The sequence below is a fragment of the Tauraco erythrolophus genome, chromosome 18 (genome assembly GCF_009769465.1).
Source record: "Tauraco erythrolophus isolate bTauEry1 chromosome 18, bTauEry1.pri, whole genome shotgun sequence".
NCBI lineage: Eukaryota > Metazoa > Chordata > Aves > Musophagiformes > Musophagidae > Tauraco > Tauraco erythrolophus.
Genome location: NC_141482.1, coordinates 4,245,619 through 4,263,806, shown reverse-complemented (window position 1 = coordinate 4,263,806; position 18,188 = coordinate 4,245,619). Strand labels below are relative to the sequence as shown.

Here is an 18,188-nt window from a genome sequence, read left to right as displayed (position 1 = left end):
ACCAAACTATCTACTTTTCGCTAATCAAAAATCAGCTGAACTCTTTTACATGCCTGAACAAATTACTAAAGACGTCTACCAAACCTACAGTCTTCCACCTACGCACCTGAACACTTTGCCCCCTCTCAGCACAGCCGCAGCGGTGTTGGTGTAAAGTGACTGCAAAGCTTATTATTTGTGTACAGGGATTTCTGGATTTCACTGCGATATCGGACTGGCAGTGGCCACCGCAGTACTGTTGTACGGCCTTAACAATACGGGCTAAAAGTAACAAACAATAGAAACTGTTACACTCTCCTGGGTAACAGAGTTTTTGTAGTAAACTTTCAATTAGAGACAATAAATGAAGGCAACAGGGATTACGCATGTATTTTTAAAAACAACTGGGTTGTAAAAACGTTATTATTTATGGTGATATAAACATTAAGAAAAAAAACAAACATAGATTGGTGTTTGGAGCTCAGATTGCGGGTGAGGTAATGGCAGAAAAAGCATTTAATTGCAATTCGGGTACACACTCTGCAGCCCTATAATCATTCTGCTGCAGAATTACCCGTCTGCCATAGCTGCCCGAGAAGGCTCAGCTGTGGTCCGAGCACACCCAGTAGACAGAGGTACAAAAGGGAAGAGCTACACCTCTCAACTCAAACAAGGAGACACCTACACAGTCAACAGATTTCCAGAGCAAGTGTTTGTATGCTGAATGAAAAGGCACTCAATGCCCTAAGAACATCTATTAAATAAAGCATGGAACAGGCTCTGAAGTTGATAGGTTTTTATCAGTTCCTCCAAGTTCAAGCAGATGTATGGGAGTACATGCATAAAACACACAGCATAGTAGTCACGCTTGCAGAAAAAAAAAATTGCCATAGCCCAGTGAGTTCTGCATAGGCTATTACACTGTACGTTTACAACTCTGATGCATGCTTCTCAGATGTCAGAACTTAATTTAAGAAAGCATTAAATAGGTTTATAATCAAGTGAGGTAATACACTTGTTGCCTTTACTCTCAGAATAAAGGAAAAGCATTCAGGAAAAGCAGGTGGGAGGATTAAGTTTGCTCTCTGAAGTAAAAAAAAAAACCAACAACCCACACAGGTAAGCATAGAGCTGCAAGGTGCCTAAAAAAACCTAGTGCTGGTCACATTCCTTTAATTAAAAGTAGTAGAAGAGAATCCTTAAGCTGATTTCAATTTGAGCAAAGAATTAATTTCCAATAGAAATATTGATGGCTTTTTTTTTTTTTTTTCCACAAAAGATGGAGACTGAGCAGAGCCCTTATGAAGGGCTTGATGCAATGCGTTGTTTTTAATATGGGAAGTATGAACTCTTTATTTCAGAGGGAGGGTGGTGGTGATTCATCTATTTCTTAAGTCTCTCTCAGCTAAGGTGAAACGGAAATCTAAAGAGATCGCTGACAGCATAAGAAAGCCAAAATAATTCTCAGTGTATTACCTGTATTGGAAAGGCTCTCACAGAGCAGTGTCTAGATCGGAATGAGAATTTCTGAGCACTCCACACTTGTCTTTGAGCCAATAACAAGATTTTAGCTAAATGGTTTTGATCTCTTTGCTTAGAGAGATGTGTAAGGGGGCTAAATACAACCCGAACCCTGCAGGCATGTGTATCAAGCTTAGCAACGGGCCAGACTAGATATGAAGTTGTAGTCTGGACTTGTGCTTGCCAGGATCTCATGAGAGGCAATGAGAAAGTCAGTTGTTTGATTTAAACCACACATATGAAATTAATATCTTTAAGATTATATAATGAAGAAAAAGTTCAGCTTTTTGTCCTTACAAACCGCAAATTTGCAAAAATGGATGTGAAGGCAGAAGACAGTCTGGAATGCAGGGAGTGAGACTGACTAAAGGTCTCAACTTCATACAGCCATAACCTCCCAACCTGGGTACACAGCTTTAATGTACAGCACATTATGACCCCCCTCTGTGTTATCTCACAGGTCATTGATTCTCACTCTGTCTTATTCACGCTGCAGTACAGAGCAGCAGTGAAGTCTCTCAAGCATTATAATACTGACTCTGCTCTTGGAATGGTCATGGACTTCTGTGGTACATGTAAGAATATAAGACAGAATTCCTGTAACTTCACCCCCGGTTAGTTTTATTTTTCTGAAGACAGTCATGTCTCTGTCAAGTAGCCTGGACCACCACCACATGGAAGATGAGCAAGATATGCAAAGAGACAGGGCAGACTGCTCATTCCACGGCAGACTGCTCATTCCACAGATGCTGGCTTAGCTTGATGAGCTCATTGGCAAGACGGTAATCATTACAAAGCTCCATTTTTTTCCTAAATATGTATGGCTTTTAAATTATTGTACATGGCTAAAACACACGTCTACCAACACTGCGCACCTTGTAACATATCTCTATAGATTTTATGGGAAGCCAGATCTCTCACAGGGAATGGACAGTAGGGATGGAAGCAGAGTGGCAAACTCCAGTTAATGGAAGGTTTGGAGGCTCTGAGGCACTGCCTGCAGGAGTAAGGTGGTAGACTGTTGTAGAAGTGGTAGATGTGAAACCGTATCTTAACATACTGGCAAACTTACTCCACTTGGAAACTGCAGGTTTACAAATACAACAAACCCACCTCAGAGGAAAATTAGTACGAGGACCTTAAGGCTCTAAAAATTATAGTGGATTTGGTTTTCGAGGAAGTTTGTTACAATATAGAAGGAAATTTAGCATGACCACTGAAGCTCTGAGATGTTTTCTTACCTTACTAACCCACTATTAGAAGTTAAAATATTTGGGGAGAAAAAGGTTTCCTCTTCAAACACAGGATTGGAGCACTCGATTTTTCCTTTTCTAACAAATTAACAGCTTGAATAGAAGAAATGATACTTAAAAGTTTTAAGAAGAAATCAAAATAAATAGCAGTACTGTGATTTCACAAATCAGGCCAAATGCGCATCCTTGGAGTCCACCCTGCCCAAACACCAAAGCATCGGGGACTTACTTTACAGGGAGTTACAGCTCATTTGGAGCTGCACACTAATTAATACAATCAGAGGCAAAAGTTTCAGAAATCTCCTAACAGCACACATTAGCATACACTGCCAAGAGACTTGATAAAGTTCAAAGCTTATCTTGTAGCCTGCACGCTCCGTGTTTGCTCAGAGCAGCAGCTGGCCAAGTGATCTCCCTTCTTCTCAAAGAGCAAAATTAAATTAGATTAGATCATCTTCTCTCCCTTGTAGAATTAAGATCGTGCTACGAAAACAAGCAAATTAGCTTTTGAAATCCTGTTTCTCACTTAAAGGCTACAAGGCTGAGGAATGCTTTCTGTACCGATTCAGCGGATTTGCAACGGAGTGTGCATGTCCTGTTTTCCTGGCAGCCTGACGGGAACAGTTTTACAGATCTGCGTCTCACTGGACTTGAGGCTGTGAGTGACAGAGAATCCTGAGGGACGAGGCCAAAGAATAAGGGAATAAAGGAGAAAAGGAAACAGACACAAGGTCTTGAGGAAAGACACATGGGAAATGGTGTAGTAAGAGCTGCAGGACAGAGAGTTTTGAAAGCTGCTTGGTTTGTTGCTGTGTAAAAACACTTCAAAGGAAAAAAGGAGAACTTAATTCCTAGGCAAAGAAAGATAAGGAACATGGATGTTATATGAGTAGAAAGCTCAGAATATAAGGAAAAAAGTTAAAAAACGTAGGGAACAGGATGGTTTAGACTTGAAAGCTGGACTATAGAACAACAGACAGTTATGGATGGCAAATGGGATGGAGGACAAAGAGTTTTGGTTCAGAAATCAGGGATGCCAGATGCCATATAAAAATCAAATATGTAACAGTGAGTGAAGCTCAAAAGGGGCCACACAAATGAGACCCTATATTTAAACTCTAGTTTCTAGAGCTGAATCACTGCACACCAAGCTATGAGGTCAGTTGGCACAGACGCACTTAAACAAGCTTATAAAAATGTGTCCCCATTAAATTACCATGCTGCAGCAATTAGACACACTCCAGAAGAGCATCCTATGCAATCTGTTCTAGATGAACAGCTAATGAGAACTAAGCTAAAACACTTTTTTCTGGTTATGATTCCTCCTTTGAATATTCCCATAACTATGCTGCTAAACCACTTAAACCTATAAAACTGAAAGGGGGAAAGACATTTGTCTGCTATGGACAGATGGAGTAGTAAAACTGGCCATGAGAATGCACAGTGATATCCATGGTACATCCTCACCCAGTCGCCCTAGACTGCAACAAATTTAGCAAGAAGTTAACTGAGCTTATAGTTTCAGGGGGATTTTTGTTGGTTTGGGGGCTTTTTGTTCTTGTTGGAGTTTTTTCTGGGTTGTGGGTTTGTTTGGTTTTTTTAATATCTCGATTACATCTCAGGCTGGAGGTAAGCAAGACAGTGATTTGGGCTTTATTGCCAAGATTCTTCACAGCTTGAGCTTCACTGTCATAACTGGGGCAGATAATAATATGAAGATAGTATTATGGGGAAAAAAGAAATACAAAAAGTCTCATACACATGGAAAACAAAAGAGGGATGGAGTGAAACAGAACTTTTGAAGGGTTTACATTTTCACATAGTATTTGAACAGTGAGTATCTAAACCCGAGTTTATGGGGCAGACTGACTTGGATGTTAAAGATGTGTGATATAGAAGTAAATTAAGAAACTGGAAGCACTGCATAAACTTTCAGCCCATAAAACATTTGTTCTAAAGCATCTTAATATTAATCAGAGAAATAGCTCTGCTCTTCCATGGTTTTGAAGAGGGCAAGCCACTCACTGCCTCATCATGCTTCCACACACAGCTTATGCTGCTGTGCGTGCCAGAGGCAGAGCAGGAAGATGGGATAAAATGCCCGTTGAGATTAGGGCCTGAATCAGCCAACATCTTTACAAGGCAATAGATGAAATTTTCAAAGATCAAAGGGATGTGGTTGGATCTTCAGTGTTAAGTATAGTCTTGTTTTAGAAGTAGTAGACGAACCAAGGAGGCTCTCAGACACCCGAGCTGCGTTGAAGGTTTCCTATTCCGTTTTCCTTAGAATCCTTCTGATCTGCATCAACATTTCCTTCATATTACCCTCATGCTTGCACTGTAAGTAAATCCGAAGTAGAGGACGAGAAGAACAAACTGTTTTCACAATTAGAATTACAAACTCTCTGTACAGTGACAGCGAAGCATCTTCGTTCTGTTCGTACGAGGCTCACCCCGACGCACCAAGTGCGAGTACTGCAAATAAGGGCTCGGCACCTCTCCGTATTTACAGGCATTGTACTAATAAAAAGCCAAGCATTTCTCAAGGTAAATGAGGGCCCAAAAGGGCTTGTGTTACAGCCTGAAATGCCTCAATTTCCTGTGAATTCCCTGTGACTTGGCAGCTGCCATTTTTACTGCAGCTGCTCATTCAATTGAGAGTTCACATCATGAAACATGGCAGTGAGAAAAAGAGCCGATGAGAATTCAGTGAATACAGCTTTTGATTTGAAAAGATCCTCAAACACATACAATTGCTTTATTTTGCTTAATTTTCAACATTCATAAGCATAATTGCATTTATTTTTCTAGTCAATACTGAAAACAAGTGATAATTTGTAATGTTACAACTTTCATCTCAAAGGAACACAACACAACAGTTTCCACTCCCTTCTAAAAGAGGTGAATGATACGGAGGAGGTTGGATCACCGATGCAGGAGATGCATACATTATTTTTCCCTGTGAGAATATTTCAATGTTGTTGCTATCAACTTCCTTTTGTACATGTATAAATGACTTCCAGAAAATAGACTTATTTAAAGCCAGTATTTTTCACGTGCCAAATTACACGCACTAAATATCTAATACTGGCAATAACAAATGCTAATATTTCCTAAGCATAAAAAATGAACTCTTTTCTGCACAAATTCCCAACAGCAACTGTTCTCAGTGGAACCAGTGAACAGAGGTGGTAATACCATTCCATCCAAACAGCCTGTATCCTTCTAACTAAACAGTGATGTATTTGAAAATCTCAACCAGGTACACTGCTCATCATGAATCCTTATCCTGCCCATTTTGAAACTGGTAGAAAGAATTCCAGTTATTTCACTATACACTGAATCAGGTCTATGCTAAAGAAACAGCATTAGTCAAATAATTCACAACACTGGAATCTTAGATACTATATAATAGCTTTGTACTCAGATGATGACAGTCTGTTAAGTAGTGTGATGGTTTTGTGATAAAAGTAAAAAAAAAAAAAAGAAAGAAAGGAGAAAGACACGAGTTCACTGGGAAAAAAAAGACAAATAGGAAAAATAGTAGTGCATTAGCCAGACAATCCACTGCTGTATACAGTCTCTGTAAGAGATTATACCCAGTTTCCACTGAATTTAAGAGACTTTGGGAGAATTCCACTATGTTAAGCAGCTGCAAATTCATACAGACAGACTTAGCAAGGCTCTGCTATTAAAGCACGTGAGGGACTGAGCAACAACTTTAACTACACTTTTTATCTTTCCTGTGTTCTGCCCTACCTCTACTTTGAATGTCTCCTTAATGTCTCAGTAGCTTTCCTGGATCAATTCTGTACAGCAATTTTGCCTACGATTTCCTCAGTATTTCCTTTTGTAAATTCTTATCTATCAGCATTTAACTGTTCATTCACAACTTTCTCCTTCCTTTTTTCAAGTCTAGTCTGTCTTGACTTTGGCCATCTGCCCCATGCAGATTTCTCAGCTCCTTCTTCTCTTGGAACTTTTTTCCTGTTAGATTTTTCCATCTCTAGCTTGCTAACCAACCTTCCAGGATACAGAAGAAATACCCAATGGAGAGGAGGTTCTGTGACAGATGCCTTAAGCTCTCACTAGACCTGTAATATTCCCTAATCCTGTTAATTCCTTCACTATCACTAGAATCCACCTATTCCTTCTGAAACATTTGATCCCACTTTAGCAGCTGCTTTTCTTCTGTTCCGTAATATCCACTAGCTTCCCATTTATCATTTTAATGTCCCATCTTCATCAGAAAGACCTTCCCCATCCCTCATTCTACCCATGCATCTTGTTTATCCTGTTCTGCCTTAAGCATGCTTCTCCTCTTGCTCTGATTTTTCTAATATGAGTGAAGGGGCATTAAATTATCAATCTGTCCCTTGCTATAAAAAGAATTTCCACAGAAATAAATATTTAAAACAAAAGATCTTAGTCAAAGCTTGTTTTGTATTCTAGCCTTATTTCAACACAATCATATTTATTCAAACAGAATTTAAACCAGATTTCATCTACTTGGAAGAAACTTCTCTTTCTATCCTTCAACTCTGGCAGCTTTCAAAGTTTTTATTAAGAATCGTTTTTCCACTGGTGTGGCTATACAATCCCCTAACTTGGCTCTCAAACAAAAAACAGTTTTAACACACTTGGCATCTGGACAGCATGTCCTAATAGAGCTTAAAATACTAGACTACGGAAAACACAGACTGTGTGCTACGATGCTGCAAGGCAGCAGTTCCTGCTAGAGCCAACAGGTGCTGAGGAAAATTAATATGCTTCAGTACTGAAACCACGGAGGAAAAACACGTACAACAATGGCTCTCTTGTCCTTCCTCCTAGTGTGATGCTGAATGATGTTACAGCAGTACTTTGAAAGTGTCATGGTCTCACTAATGGTGATAATGGGAAGGTCCTGACATTCACAAACAGCTCTGTTTCTGACAGCTTTCACAGAAGAGGACCAGAAATAGACTGACAACAGTTCAAATGTACCATTTAACACATCAAGGTGCAGCAACTACATGTATTCCCCACAGACAGCTATCCCTTCAGGGTCATTAAAGGCTTTCCTAGAAGTCCTTCTTTAGGATTGCTTTGATAACATTTCTTTATACCACGCAGGTTCAGAGTCAGCTACGCATCCTTGCCAAGCTTCGTGTCAGTACCAAAGTACCATCTACACCTAAGTGGAAGTACGCTCCTGCTAACCTCTCTTGGTGGCACATAAGGAGACAGTGTCTCACATTGACAGTATGAATGACAAAGCATTAAAAACTGAGATGTCATTTCCCTTCGGCAGAAGGCCTCTAGAGAAGTAAATGTCCTTAATTAAATCAACTCCTCTTACATCACGGAAGAGATAGCTCACTACTTAAAAGCCAAATTTACAGGTCTGCAATTTCACATGTACTTAAGTCAAATGGTCCCTCACTATTTCTGTTCCATCCCAAACTAGTACACCTAATGGCAAATGAAAAGTTCCACTTAGTGTTAGAACACTAAGAGGTGATTCTCCCCCTCTACTCTGCCCTCGTGAGACCTCACCTGGAGTACTGCGTCCAGTTCTGGAGCCCCCAACATAAGAAGGACATGGACCAGTTGGAGAGGGTCCAGAGGAGGGCCACGAAGATGATAAGAGGGCTGGAGCACCTTTCCTATGAGGACAGGCTGAAAGAGTTGGGGCTGTTCAGCCTGGAGAAGAGGAGACTCTGGGGTGACCTTATAGCAGTCTTCCAGTACCTCAAGGGGGCCTACAAGAAAGATGGGGAGAGGCTGTTCAGGAGGGCCTGTTGTGATAGGACAAGGGGTAATGGTTTTAAAATAGAGGGAGGTAGATTCAGATTGGATAGTAGGAAAAAATTTTTTACCATGAGAGTTGTAGAACACTGGAACAGGTTGCCCAGAGAGGTGGTGGATGCTCCATCCCTGGAGATGTTCAAGGCCACGATGGACGAGGCCCTGAGCAACCTGATCTAGTTGGAGATATCCCTGTTCCTTGCAGGGGGGTTGGACTAGATGACTTTTGAAGGTCCCTTCCAGCCCTAACGATTCTATGATTCTATAACACCGGAATACAACACAAAACCCAAATACTTGGCAAGATCTTACAACTAATTGCCTTAAGTCGTCAACCTTCTGAAATCAGTTCTGTGCAGAAGAAACAATTGCTCGTGGTATTCATTGCTGGCTTTCCCTGCCTGAAGAAGCAAAATTGTATATTAATGGTTTAGTCACTGACGACCCAGACCCGATAATCAAAAACCATGGGTGACAATACATTCCTCCAAGGGACAGCTAAATCCTAACGCTGGGCTTTGAGCTGCCATTACAGAGTCAGTTGTAGTAATGTCTTACTTGACAGAGTAAGATATAGCAGTTAATGGCCATAGTGCAGAAAGTCCCCTCTAGCTGCTTGCAAGGTTACCTTCCTGCCAAAGCTATATTCATAAATCGGCCAAAATAGTACGCTTCCCCTATAGTCCATACATTCTCATGCACACTCAACTGAAATAAATCCAGGAAACTAACCAATCAACCTCCAAAACTCAGGTTTGTGTAAAACAGGGATGAAATTCTGGAAACGGGGAAGAACTATTTATAATTACAACCATCAAAAGGAACCCCAAAACACAGTCCTGAAGCTGCATAGTAAACAGCAAAATAAAAATGCACTGGGGAAATCTTCCAGAGATCCCTTTCTGCTTAGACCTTAAAAAGCTGGAAAATTACTTTGAGTTCATTACCTATCCCCAGACTAATGTATTTACTTGTATGGAAGTGAAAAAGTGGGGAGAAACATTTAATTCATTCTTAGTAATTTCCCCTGTAAAAAGTATTTTTGGGAAAAAAAGATATACAGGCAGCTGAGTCAAATTTCTTTCTCCTCAGACAAAATTGGATCATGATTCATCATATACGTAGCTGAATTTTAATTTATTCCTTTAACAAGTTTGTTTGTGTATTTTCTTGTAAGCAAGAATTAATACACTCAGACACAGGAAAATGTTAAGTTTATTGCATTGCCTTTCAAATTTACAAATGTTGAGTCTAACTGCTGTTGGCATTCATTCCAGCCTGAAGAAAAAAAGACAAATGTCTGACCTATGCATAGAGGTTCCCTGTTCTTTGTAGAGGTTAACACTAACTTCACCATCAGTAATCTCCTGAACGAAATTAAAGGATCCTGCCCATCTTCAATGCGGGCATAGGCAGACAGTTATCACCTTTCTCAAGGAAAGTTGTTTGGTAATTATTCATTCACGCTGCAACTCCATGGTGCCACTCAACAAAAAGAGGAAGGTGACACAGGAAAGCATTTGGTCTATTAGACTAACATAAAACTTCACTCAGTTCAGTGGAGTCCAAGTAGAACTCAGCCATCTGGCATTCACATATACATCATGTCTATGATGTTCACCCGCTAAATGAGTAGTTCACGAAGCAACACTAATGATGATAACCCTTCTGTTCTTACAGTGAGAAGCTCAGAGAGCCCTCCAGCTACTGGAACAAAAGAACACACCCACTTAAATGTAGAAAGAGTTCCCATCTCTTATGTCTGCTACAAGAGAAAAGAAAGAAATTCTGCTACAAATTCTGAATGAGGTGGTACAACACATTCAAGGGAAGTGAGGAGCTACCCACACTGAACAGCTCTCAAGCTGTGTTGACTTCATTGAGCCATGCAGTGCAGACTCATAAAGCACTCAGAACCCATTTGTGCCTTAGCCTTGCCAGCTATTATCTCAAAACATCCACCACTGAGAGGATTCAGCACAGAAGACTTCTCCAAGTTCACCAGGGAAGATTATAGAGCAAATACTGATTACATCTCTCAAGGGGGAACCAGACTCGTCAGTGCTGCAACTTCATCTCAGCCAAACCCAAAAAAACTAGTTGTCTGCTACTTGATAAGCTTTACAGAAACATACACGCAAAATCCATAAAACTATGTATCGGCAGCATTTTCCACAACTATTTTGCATCTTCCAAACCATGAGTTAGACATCGCAAGCAAGTTTGGCTCTTAGAAAGGTAAAAATGCATCTTTCTACCACAAAAACAGCTTTGGTCTGTAACAGGTCCTGTTGCTCTTTGCAGAAAATTTGTGGACTCTGTGGAATAAGCAAGCAAATTTGCACTTGTTAAGTAACATACAAGTGTTGCAACACTAATTCTATATATGCCTATAAACACTATAATTTGTTCCAAATATTTTGCTCATCCCTAAATTTGTAATATCTAAGCTTCTGTTTCCTAGATAAATAGAATGTCTACTTAGAAAGCAATTCAGCAAGAAACAGCAGTGATATGAAGCATGCATATAGATACACATCTACATCTACATACACAAAATAAAGTTGCACCTACACTAAGTGCCCATTTACACACACGAAGAGAAGTGAGCAGTCAGGCAGATGGGGTCAGATCTTCAGCCTCTGTGTGCTGACTGCTGATCTGCTAACTTGGAACTGCGGAACTTCACAAAAGCAACCTTGAGCTTAACAGTAAATCTAGCACCAATGAATGTTGCTGTAGAAAAGCACATGGCATGATACCTTTGTATTCAGAGTAGAATTGTATTTAATACAATTAAAGTAATCACTTCAGTCTAGTCAGCCCTGGTTAAGTCTCCATTGGAGTTAATTAGCAAATGATGGTAAAATACTTCGAACATGTGAATGTTAAATACTTTTATTATTAATATTATTCTTGCAATTGCTGCAAGAGCAGGCAGGTCCAGGATCCCTGGCAATACTGCAATGTTGTAACAGGACAAATGAGGCCAGTACTTTTGCCTGGCCAGTTCAAACACAACACGTTTCCTTGTTGTACTAACCAAGTTCTGTCTCAAAACCACAGAAAAGCTCAGGCATACTTACTTTAACACCAATGAAATAATTCCTGTGATCCAACACAAACTAAAGGACTGCGTCCATCTCACACCAGCATATAAAGACTATTTAGAACAAAAGGGGAACAAAAACTGCAAGATGAAAATAAAGAGGAACAAGAGAAATCTACTTGCTGTACTTTGAAATTCCAGAACAGAATTAAAGTCTTGTATCCCGCCAGCGCTGTCGTGCAGAGTGTTGAAGCCCTGCTTGGTAACACAGCTTTACTCAAGTAATAGGTATAGAATAATAAAGAAAAAGATCAGCAAGCACTGATTGAGGGCATAGTGTAGCAGGAAGGAAACGAGACACTGAATTAAGAAAGGTTAAGAGGACTGGGTCATGTTTAGTCCTGCAAAACAAAGACTTAACTGCATGTAACTATATAAAAGAGGCTATAAAAGAGAGCAACAACTGATTACTCTCCCTAGTTGTCCCGCTACAAGCTCCGGATGCAGCACGCAACAGAGACTACACACCATCCTCCTGCTGCGTCCAGTATCACCTACTGTATGGCCTGAGCGAATTCCGCATCATCCCTCCTGCCTTGAAAGGCTCTCGTGACAGCTGGAGCCTGAAGTTGTGGACTAAATGAACTCAATAGACATTTTAGAGGGATGGCCCATAGAGTAAGGGGATGATATCTGCATGCATATCTCAAAAGACAGGGAAAGCAGTGAAACCTGAGCATGACGTGGATGGTATGGAATAAGGGGTGGATACTGTCCTGGTTTCAGCTGGAATAGAGTTAATTTTCTTCTTAGCAGCTAGAATAGTACTATGTTTTGGATTTCATATCAAATTTGATATGATAAGATTGTTGATAATATACGGGTGGTTTTAGCTGTTGCTAAGAAATCGAGGACTTTTCACCTTCCCATGCTTTGCCAGTGTACAGGTGCACCAGTAGCTGGGAGGGAGCATAGCCAGAGCAAAGGACTCACGATCCCTGGCTTAGGATGTGGGCTTAGGCTCGAATTGGCCAATGGAATATTCCATATCATACAATGTCATGCTCAGTGTATAGCTGAGGGTTGGTCATGAAGCCCATTCTTTTCCAGGATTGCGATTTAGGGATTTCTGCCCTCTGGGATCATTAGCCAGGTCAGGCCAGATGTTGGTCAGTGGCGAGCGACTGCACTGTGCATCGCTTGTTTGTATATCCTATTATTATTATTGTCATCATTACTTTTAATTTTATTTTATTTCGATTACTAAACTGTGCTTATGTCAACCCACAAGCCTCTCTCCCTTTACCCCTTCAATTCTTCCCCATGCCCCAGCGGCAGAGGAGGGTGAGCAAGCGGCTAGCTGCGTGCTGTTTGGTCACCAGCTGGGTTAAAACCACCACACTAGACAAAGACAGGACAAAAACTAATGAGGTGAAGCCATAAACAGGAAAATGAAGGACTGAGAACCCTTGTAACTCAAAGAGTGGAACAAGCAGCCCAAAGGCTGTAGAATACTCGTCACTGAGGGTATTCAGGCTTAAGTAAACACCCATCTGTTAAAGAATATCTTGTTATAATCACTCCTGCCATTATTCAAGGAGACGGAACAAGAGTCCCACCAAAGTCTGGGGATTGGATACCTATAATTCATTTCTTTCACGTTTTTGAAACATTTATTCAGAACAACAAACATCTGGTTCTTAATCCCCCAATTAACACTGTTTCCAGCCCTAAGGAATTAATCATAGACTTTATGGAAAACAGTTTATTTGCTAGCAGTGGAGTAAAACAAATTGCCTACAAACCTCTACATTTCTAATGAAGCAGTTTAATTGCCTCTTTTTTTTTTTTTGACATTTTAATTCAAAAAATAAAGAATAGAAAGTCGTCCCTGGGCAGAGACCTTTACAGCAGTGTGTCAGCAGAGAATTACACAGCACTATAGACTCAGGCTCTCATTCACGGTACTGACCTCCTTTGAAGAGCCCTCTGAGATCTAACGATGAAAAGTACTGCAAAAAGTGCTAGATATTATCATTAGTATTCAGCAGGATAGAATTCCGTGGCTTGGTTGTATTCAAAGGGACCTGCTGGTACTTAGGAAAGCTGATACGTTTTATAGAAGAAAATCTCTCTGACGGCAACGTTAACGCGGGCTGGGTGCCCAGGGTGGGGGAAGGCCATCCCTTCTGCCAACGCCTCCCAGCAGGCTACGCTGCAGACTGACTTAGTATCATCAAACCAACCTAATGCCTCCTCACTTCTGCTTTTATCATTTCCACAATATCGTATTTTAATCTATTTCCAGCTACAATAATAAGATAGTGTCTAAAATATCATCCTGGACAAAGGAAATTTGCATTTATGCTTGCATTCTCAGAAACCTATGCATTCTGGCACTCCTGTCTCCACTCTTTGTGCTACAGACGTTCCTGGCTACGGGTGGCCACCAGAAGATGTTTCTTCCATGAAGACCTCTTTGTAACCACCTCTTTCACCCTGCAGCCCAGTGGATTTACACCCTGCTGCTTTCAGCTGCTGCAGAAAAATTAAATGGAATGGCAAGTCAATCACCAAACGTTCTAGTACTCTGGTTTTAAAGATGTCCCTGCCTGCAGGAGTGGAACGTGCTGTTCATCAGCTTGTTCGCCTGGCTTTGCCACTAGATGAATTTTAAGTAAACATCTTTTATTCTCACAAAACAGATTTTCAATGAGTAACCAATACAAAAAACACACATTACGATTCCATCCAGCAATACAGACTCTCAACAACAGCTCTAACGTCTCTGCCAGCTTAGGGCAGTCTAATTGACCACTGTAATCTACTTCACTGTTAGCACGATTTGAACAGCTCTTGAAAATATGTTTTATTACTAGAGCCTCCTGTACACGTTTCCTGTGGTCTGATCTTTTTCTACCTACTGATTTCGCCTATTGTTCTGTTCAAATAGTCCTAAGACATCACTTAGTAACATGAGGAACTGAGTCATTTCCCCTTACGCTCTTTAAAATCTCTTTAGATAGTGTTTCTTTATCAGTACATTCCAAGTTGATGGCTACTTTACCTTTGCATCTTTCTGCAATAAAGCTTTCTGTGTTTCTGATGTCGAATTTTATCGAATTTGCAGCTGCTCTAGCATCTTTATATAATTAGTGCTACTAGATATCATGGAATGATGTACTAAGGGGGAAAACACATACACACCTCTATTTAGTTTTAGAAGATACAATTCTGAAAGCCTTGTTAAAAATTACATTATAGTGTTTGGGGATTGGTTTTTTGTTGTTGTTGTTGTGTGGTTTTTTTTTTTAATCACGTCATTCCAGGCTGGTTTTTGTCTACCGATTCCTCTATGGTTCCAGCATATTTCAGGTGACAATACACCTTCATATAGAAGCCAGGAAGATAGGTTTACCTTGATGTTTAGGGTTGACAAAGTATTGAACTCATCCAGTCCAAGCCATGTAAGCCTTCCCACTTATTCCTTGCTTTCTGAATTGCATCAAAACTGTTTATGTTCCTATTCCTTCAGATCAGTCTAGGATCAGTTAATTCAAAGATCTGTCACGTCTCTCTAGCTAGGTCTGTACCAGGGACTGAGAACCGGACGCAACAGGGCGGAAGCGGAGAAGCCAGAGAGATAGAATTGCCATCATTAAGAAAACCAGAAACATCTAGAATGATGAAATACATTCTTACAGACAAGACCAGAAAACTGCAACCTTCACAATTAACTTCTCTGGGGATGCCATAGCCAAATCAAGTGGTCCTAGGTGCTACACACTTTGAAACATCCTGTTCCTAACAATTTCCAATCTCATCTGTAATTAAAAAAAAAAACAAACAACAAACAACTTAACCAACCTTTGGCGATACAGAAACCACAGCTAGGCTAGTATCTTCTTCACTTGTTTTCCATTGACAATGAGCATACAGGGATGAAGACTGGGCTGTCTGTCAAGGGCTATGGCAGGGAGCTATTGCAGTATCAGCTCGACACGGTATCCTTAACAAGCAGCCAGCAATTACAGTTCTCTTACCCCAATAATTACAGGCATAAGAATACCTCTGGAATGACATTAGATTCTGGTTCTGCCACGTAGCTCATGTTTCTCAGAGTGCGCTAACCAGAACAAATACTTCTTTGTTAGGACTCAAATCAGTGTCTTAACTGGCTGGTCAGGTCTGTGTATGGTTGTGTCCACTGCTCTAAAGGGGCTTGCACTGCTATTTTAGGTGGCAAGGAATACAGACAAACTATGATTTTTAGGAAATTTTACTGCGCTTTCTTCAAACAAGTTCATTTTCAATGTAAACAAAGCATTGCACACCACTTGCATTAAGGCTAGAGAACTTATTCCCATATACACCCATACACACCATAACGTCAATTTCCAATGAGAAAAAAAACTATTGGAAGTTACCATTACTGTGAGCTCTTCAGACAATTCCAGGTATCACGTGGAAGACTACACTATTATTGAATGTTCTCAATATACATGACTAGACTATTATTGGATATTCTCGATATACGTTAGCAAATTAGATCTGTAGCACTCTCTGTCGGAATTGTCTTTCTTGCACTGCCTCGATTCAAATTTCACTGGCTCAAATCCCAGCCTAATCAAGCACCAGCTACTACAGCGAATTCTTTAGGAATTTTCTTGTCTTTCTCAGAATTAGAACTAAAAGCAGTCAATTAAGAGTTAAATAGTAACTGGAAGGTCCAGTGTTCCCAGACATTACAAAGCTTTACTTTTTCTGGCCTCTCAAACACGCATCTCCCCAGATAAGACAGTGCTCTGATATCAAAATGTGCAAAAAGTTGGCCAAACCTTTCAGTATCTGAAACATTTTCTCTTTGCTAAACACAGGAATAAAATAGAGGAGTGTAAAATGATTCAGCAAGGATATCAAACAGTAAACGTTGTAAAAAGCCACGTCACATTAATGAACTCTGTTGTCACATGACTTCTATGTTCAAAATAATCTTTTTATCACCAGATAAAATCCTACCCCATTGTTATGGGTACTCAGACCCAGTACACACTCATATAGGATTAACAGCTGACTTTCTCAAAGAATAACACCTCCCCCCACATTGCTGAGGCTTCTTACTTACCAGTTGGGACAGCAGGATCCATTGTCGGCTTTTCCCAGGTATTGATCTGCTCCCAGGTAAATCCATTGGTTCCCAAGGCCACACTATAACCACAATTACTGTAGTGCTCATCAAATGAGCAACCACCTAAAAACAAGAAAAATGAATACATTCCTGTATTATTTTCATCTCTTTATGGTAGTTTATTTACTTCAATATTTTGTACCCAAGTTTACATACAAGGCAAAAAAGAAAAAATTAATTTCCTGTATAACAGATTTCAGGCAGCAGACAAGTTATCCAGAAAATTTTGTAACTTTCCACTCTTTACAGCTTTTCTAAGTCTTTGTTTTCCTTCCTCCATGCTACTGTTTCTTAGAACAGTTCCCTTTATTTCAACCTATTGTCTCTACGTTTTCAAGGACAATTGCACATGATGCAGGAATATTTGCATTTGGGTCCCAGTAACCGATAATTAATTACATAAACCTCCAAGTCAGATATTCGGAAAAAGGAACCCAAATGGTAAACAAGCACAGCATCACTGTTCTTATAGTGAATCCTCACTTCTCTTCACTTTTAGTTCTTGAATTACACAAGGCTGATTCACACCTAAGGAAAGTGCAACCTTCCTTTTAACCATCGCTTATTCATAACAACCTGAAGCTGTGTGTGGCACATGACCATTCCTCAACATCTTTCGAGTCAATACTTCTGAATGCAACTCTTTAGTTTCTTGACAACAAGAGCATAACAAGAAGTGGATGGCAACTACCATTCACACCCTCCAGACTGTTGACTAAGTGATCTTTCTTGCTGCAATTCCTGAAATACTTGGAAGTAGTTAACTGTCATAAATAACCTGGCAGCTGCCTGAACACTTGTGAATCAAGGGAAACCTCTGAACGGCAGAATGAAATTTTGTGTGCCAATGCAGATCTTCGAAACTTGTGTCCCGCACACAAATCAAGCTAGTTTATTCCCTAGTGGGATGCTCCTATGCTGGTGTCCCTTACGTTCCTTCAAGGCACATTCCCCTTGACATCCCCCCAACTTAGTCTGCCAAACACATTTCAGTAGTGGATCCATTAGATCAGGCAGTCTGGGTCCTTCAGCTTAGACTTTAATCACGCCAACAGTGTCTCTGTACTACTTTGGTTTTCTCTCTTAGGGAAGCCAGGATAATTCTTCTCTGCAGATTAGTATCTGCCCTCCCAAGTCAGCTGGACACATCCAACACTTCAGAGCTGCAAGGACGGAACGATGCTCAAAGCAACACTAACTTGCTCTGCCAGCCAAACTGTCAATTGCTCTTGACACTAATCAGAGCTACATGCACGGAGATGTTCCTGACTCTCTGCTCCTTCCCACAGGCTGCACTGCCTACACACACACAACCAACAGTTGGTACGTGAGTGATCTCCGCTTCCTTTGCAACAAGGGTTATCCAGCACTACGGACACTGGGCCTTCTTTAGTTCTCACCTATATTT

At 40.5% G+C, this 18,188-nt stretch overlaps 1 protein-coding gene across 3 annotated transcripts in view; it reads right to left on the bottom strand.

The window, feature by feature from the left end:
- The window catches only part of PTPRT (protein tyrosine phosphatase receptor type T), a 461,775-nt gene that overhangs the window by 317,832 nt on the left and 125,755 nt on the right, over positions 1-18,188 (bottom strand). For all 3 annotated transcript variants that reach the window (XM_086623021.1, XM_086623022.1, XM_086623023.1), the window contains exon 2: positions 16,718-16,843. In XM_086623021.1, the coding sequence (XP_086479147.1) occupies positions 16,718-16,843 (126 nt within the window). The remainder of the gene's footprint in view (positions 1-16,717; positions 16,844-18,188) is intronic.